Genomic DNA, 6,000 nt, shown 5'->3' with positions numbered 1-6,000 from the left:
GATTGTAGGAGATGTTTAAAAACTCCCATAACAACTCATTATTCTGGGTCCCAGAGTTCCTTAAATGATATGTACCACAGGGCTGCCTCCATGTGCCCCAGAGTAGCACCAATAATTCCACTGAATTTGTCATTTTTGAAGAGTATGAAGGTTTTTCTAGAAGTATCTAAGATGTGAAAAACTAGTCCCAGTTCAGTTTTAGTTCCTATTATGCCCAACTCAGTCATGGTCCTATTAGCGCCAGTTCGGTTAATTTTCTGTTATTTCCACTATACACTAACCACTGCTCAGTTTTAGTACCATTAATCTCAACTCAGTTTTAGTTCCAATAGACCCAGCTCAGTTTTGGTCACACTTTACCAATGAGTCACTTTCTAAAAGGAGGTGGTGGTGGATGGGGTTGTAGGCATCGAGGAGGAAGGTGACAAGGGTGTACCTGAGTATGACGGAGGTAATTGTTCGGGTTACTGAGATGTTTATTGCCAAGGTCACTGTTCAAGAATGTGATTTCCCCAGAGCCAAAAGAAATTACACAAGTTCCTGCGCTGTGTGACAGGTACCCACACAAGTGGTCTTTTTATTAAATTATGTAATGGATTAAAGATGGGTTACAATACTGTAATTGCATAAAATATATAAATCAATACCTGTTTTTGATTGTTTTCTGAAGCAATCTAAGGTGCAACATCTGTTCATCTGTTTTACTTGTCATTAATATTTGTCACAGCAGACAATTATCAGAAAAATTAGATTCCTTCCAGTTAAAAATAAACTATTTTCCTCTTCAACAGGAGTTGGTACGTTATTTTCTTCACTTTTTTAGGGTAAATGCTGTCCTTGATTAGAACAAATGTCAGCTCCGCTCCTCTGTGCTTCAGGTGAACCTACCTATGGGACCTCATACAATACCTCATCGATTTGCTTGTCAGTTTCAGTCACTGGGACCTGGTCACAGATCTGCTCCTTGAAGGCCAGGGCAATGGTGTAGGGTCTGCCCCTTGAGTGCTGCAAGCAACGCTCCAGGTAAGTGTCATAGTAACCCTTTCCTCTGCCCAGTCTGTTACCATGTTTGTCAAACCCCAAGCCAGGCATCAGGATCAGATCAAGGCCTCCTGTTTGAAACAGAAACAATGTTAGATTCATTAAGCTAAAAAAAATATTTAAAAGACTTTGCAGTAACAGATTATATTCTTTTGAGCAACCAATTAAACTAAATTAACAAATCAAGGGACAAATTAAAAGGCAGACCCTTAAAGCGATACTGCAAAAAGACAAAATCTTAAAGGAAACTTACAAAACTCAAATTAAAACATGATTAAAAAGGTAGTAATGGATTATAGCCAAACATATCCTAGCTTTCTCTTTCAAGTGCTTTTTGGGCAGTTGTCTAATCTCTGTTTGCATTATGTTTGTGTAGCTTATTCCTAAGACAAAATAATAGAAAGATATTACAGAGCTTTTGGATAGTAATATAGGATTTTGGTATGATTCCCATGGGAGAACCGGAAACCAAATTTACCAAACGACTCCCAAATGAAGAAATTGCCAACAAGGTTCCACTTCTTGTGGCTTTCACTTCAACTCAAATCAGAATCAACACAAATTAAACATGAATTAGCAGACAAATGGTACTTCAAATAAAAAGGTAAATTTCACTTCAAATAGTCAATATAACAAAGATACATCTTACACAACCACAAGCATTCCCCTTCAGCATGTATGGCATTACATAGCTGCACTGTTCCACAATAGGCTGTTCTTTATTCACATAAGGTAGGTCAGGAGTCCTAACCAACAACAGCTTTCGCCTCTGAGTTTCACAGGTACAATTATCATCGGCAAGGCACACTTCTATGTTCCCTCTCTCCCTTAGGTCACGACAGTCCTAATGATGTTGTTTTGCAGTGTTCCTTTTCAAGGGGCCAACAAATAACACCCCGGGTCACGGCTCGGCCACTTCTGGGAAACACTTAGTTCTTTAGTGTCTCTGAGCTTTTTACACAGGTTTCTAATTTTCGACTTTTTTGGCACATTGCATCCAAGAGCTTCTGTCTCCTTTTCTGCCAAACACAAAAACTGACCTCTTCCTGAGAGCGATTTATTTATTTTCTTCACAAGAATTTGGTGTGTTCCTCTTTCTGCCTCTGTCTGCTTTCTCTTTGTGTCTGCCACTTTCCTTTGTGTCTAGCCACTTGGCATCCACATCTTAACTTCCTTCTCGTTGGCACTTCTTCCAGGCCAAGGGTTGCCTGGTCACATAGATCAGTATTTGTATTATCCAAGAAAAGTACAACTGCTCCCTTTACTATTAATACAAACCCTTAAAAGAGTCTTTCAAACATTCATAAAAACAATTACAGATTCCACAGGCATTTAAAAAAATTACAAATTTTACTTACTATACAGGTTCTGGGTAAAAGGTCTTTGCAGGTTTGAATGAGGTCATGTAAGTTATAAATTATAAAGTAGTAATTTACAGTTCTAAGATACAAGTTGAGCTCCCAAGGCATTGATCAGGGACAAAACTAGAAGCAGAAATTTCACTATCTCCCATTCTCTGTCACTTGCTAAATCTTTCTGCCCTCTCTCCATATGGTTTAAACATACCTTTTCCTACACTCTCAGTACATTGACTAATACATGGTGTAACACTCCTGTGCTTGACTATGGACCTGATTGAAGACTTCAGCAGCAGCAGCAAAGCATAAAAGAAAGAGAGAGAGAGAGAGAGTAAGGGTATATGTGGACCTGATCGTAGAAACCAACACTAGCAACAGGGAAATAAAAGAGATAGAGTGAGGCAATGGCACAGAGCTGATCAGTGTAAATCCAAAAAAGCAACAGGTGACATCAGAGGGCAACAGGTGGGTGATTGTTTGATGAGTTTTAGATTTTATTTTAAAACGAAGGCAGTAGTTTAAACTAGAACCAGGAAACTATAAAGTCTTCTTCTTGAGTTCTCTGCCCAAAGGCAGGTCTGACCCACAGCGTTGTGATCTCCACAACGGATAGGGCAAGACAGGTCCCAAATCCACTGCAGCCGGAACAGCGATCGAACCTCCGTGCTGTTGGCACCAATCTGATCCACACTCGCTATCCAGCCAACTGAGCAACCTGCCCCCCCAAGGGGTCCAAGTTTCTGTGACAACACACACTTTTACATACATGTTATAGTCTGGAGCTATTAGTAATGATGGTAGAGGCTCCTATTTTTTTTCCATCACATGGCTGACCAGGAATCGTTCCCACTCTTACCACCCGCCATTGGCATAAAGTACGATAAAATACTACAAACCATAAAGTACTGTATTTAATTTATAGCTCAACTATTTAAACTAATAAATAGGATTTTAATTGCCAGAAGGGAAAATCAGTTGAATCCAGGCAAAGGCTGCAATTTTTCTAACAGGCCTTTAACCAGAATAACTGGCATGAACTGGGAACAACCAGAACAACTGGTCACCACACTTTAGGGAGGATGGGAGGGTCCTTGAGAGGAGGTTTACAAGAATGGTTCCAGGGATGAAGAATTATGGGGTTAAGTTGGACAAATAGGTTATTCTCCTTGGAACAAGGGAGATTGAGGGGAGGTTTGATAGGAGTGTACAAGATTATGACAGGTTTAGATAAGGTAGACAAAGAAAAGCTGTTCCCATTAGCTGATGATACAAGGACCAGGGGACACATGTTTAATATTTTGGGCAAGGGGTGCAGGGGCAACCTGAGGAAGGACATTTTTGTATGCAGCAAGAGATAATAACCTGGAACTTCCTACCTATGAGGGTGGTGGAAGCAGAGATGATCAATGATATTGTTAGGGGGAAATAAAGGGATACAGTATATGGATACAGTAAGAACTTATTGAAGGGAATCAATACTTAAAATATCCAAGCAGGCAAAACCTGTCTGCATAAGCAGTTAACAGTTAAAGGCCAGACTGGACAGAGAGAAATCTAAACCTTGCACATTCTCAGGATTGTATCAGCAAGGCCATATTGGATGAAGAAGAATGCAATTGCTACATTGGGTGTTTTGGGAGTTAGACTGGAGCCTTAGGCTGGAAAACAACTAAGATTGGACCTGTTTACAGCAGATAGGGAAAGAACAGATGGTCCTAGTTTAGGTAAGAGGGAGGGTCTCTGCCTGGGTGAGAACCAAATAGGGACATACAATGCATGTACTTGTCACCAGACTTGTCAGTTTAATGTAAACCTATATGTTGACAAGATCAAAATCTGGAAACTGTTCTTGTACATGACCAATAATGTATAAATATGTTGAACACTTGTAATTTAGCAGAGTGCTATCTCAAGCTACATTGAGATGGTTCTCCCCTTGCAATTGCTCGAATAAACGATCGTGACCTGTACCTGAAACTCCTGATCCATTTGTCAAAGTGAGCACAACAATTTGGCGTAGTCGGCAGGATACTTGGATGGGATCCTCGGGTCGGCTCTGCAAAGTGGGTGAGTATATTTATTTACCACCCGTAGTTAGTGCAGTAAGTCTACCCGGTCAAGTGTCAAAGAATCAGGAGGAGGACTCAGGACAGGAGATAGGAGGCGCCAGGGGTAAGAGGCGGAGCCGTGCAGGCGGCTAGCGGGGCCAAAGCCGCGCAGGGAGGGCCGGACCATTACCAGAGAGATGAGGGCGGAGCCGGGCTGGCGGGTTACGGTTTGAGATATAACCTTAGCTGAAGCCGCGCGGTAGGCCAGATCTCAGTGAAACCGCACATACCGCAAGAAACTAAGTTGTTAGGGCCGCGCGAACGTACCGCGCAGAGATAGACGGGAATAAGAACAGAATGTCGTCAGGGAAACAGAATAGCGCTATGGAACTCGACTGGGGAGCCGCGGACTCCATTACGAGGTTCATAGCGGAACAGCAGTCAAAACTAATCACTAAAAATGCAGAAGGAGGGGTGGAATCCACCGGGAACCCCTGGAGAACAAAAACAGTGGTGGATATAGCAGAAAAAGGATATGGAAAAGAAAGGGGTCATGGTTACTATCACACTGCACCTACAGTTATGCAGACGGGTTAATACTAAATTCCAGTCGATTAGAGAGAGAAACAAAGTCAGATCCAGAATAGATCAGAACAGTGGCCGCAGCAGCCTGTAGTGACACTGATCAAGAGGAGAGCTCCGAAGGAGAAGCCTATGAGGGAGTTGAGACCGCCCCACTGTGCCCGTTGAATCCCATGGCCCCTATGACAGTAACTGTTAGGAAAAGTAAAGTCAGGAAAGGCGAATTAAAAACCGAAGGGAGAAAGGGGGCTGAGGAATAGGGGGAGGATGAAGAGGTTGAGAGGGTTATGCAGAAAGTTAAGCAGGTACCATTCAGCCCGGGGGAGAAGCAGGTTTTGCTTAAAGAACTGCTGAGACTTAAAACTCGGCATAGCAACCCAGATTTTTGGACCAAACTGCGGGAAATGCAAGATTTCCATGCAATGCACCCCCTTGATACCCACATACTGGGGATATTTGGGGAAGATTACCCTTGCAGTTTAGAAGTGGAGACTGGGCGAAACCTGGGGACGTCTCAGATCGGGAGAAGGCAACAGCCCTGCATGGGGACAATGAGGAGGCAGTTAAGGAAGCCTTGGGGGAGGTACAGACGAATTGGGGGTGTATAATGTCCCGTGAGGGATGACGAGATTTTCCTGAAAATGTGGAAGGATGATTGGGACCCGAAAGGTCTGCTACTGAATTTTGTGTAACTTAAAAAAATGAATTGATCTAAGTTACAAGAGCTGCTTGTGCTGAAGAGAGAGAGAGAGAGAGAGAAAGAGGGAAAAGGGGGGTACCCCTCGGGAGTTAATAAGCACTGACAGGCAGGAGCTGGCAGTTTGATTTCATCAGTTTGATTGCCCCTATAGATAGAGCCTTCAAGATCCCTTTATTTCCCCCACTGCTATTTGAAGTTTCGTTTAGAATATGAGAGTTTTAAGTCGTTAAACAGGGTTAGATGAACCAACCTCTGTTCCACCCCCTTGCAG

The 6,000-nt window shown here is 42.6% G+C and overlaps 1 protein-coding gene across 1 annotated transcript in view; it reads right to left on the bottom strand.

Moving 5' to 3' along the window:
- Positions 1-543: 543 nt before the first annotated feature.
- mthfs (5,10-methenyltetrahydrofolate synthetase (5-formyltetrahydrofolate cyclo-ligase)) overlaps positions 544-6,000 on the bottom strand; it is a 45,631-nt gene continuing 40,174 nt past the window's right edge. Inside the window, exon 3 of the mRNA XM_078530471.1 lies at positions 544-1,112. Coding sequence (XP_078386597.1) covers positions 889-1,112 — 224 coding nt within the window. The 3' untranslated portion in view covers positions 544-888. The remainder of the gene's footprint in view (positions 1,113-6,000) is intronic.

The sequence above is a fragment of the Cetorhinus maximus genome, chromosome 26 (assembly GCF_964194155.1).
Source record: "Cetorhinus maximus chromosome 26, sCetMax3.hap1.1, whole genome shotgun sequence".
Taxonomy (NCBI): Eukaryota; Metazoa; Chordata; class Chondrichthyes; order Lamniformes; family Cetorhinidae; genus Cetorhinus; species Cetorhinus maximus.
The sequence above is the reverse complement of the archived record's forward strand: the minus strand, read 5'-3'. Positions and strand labels throughout refer to the sequence as shown.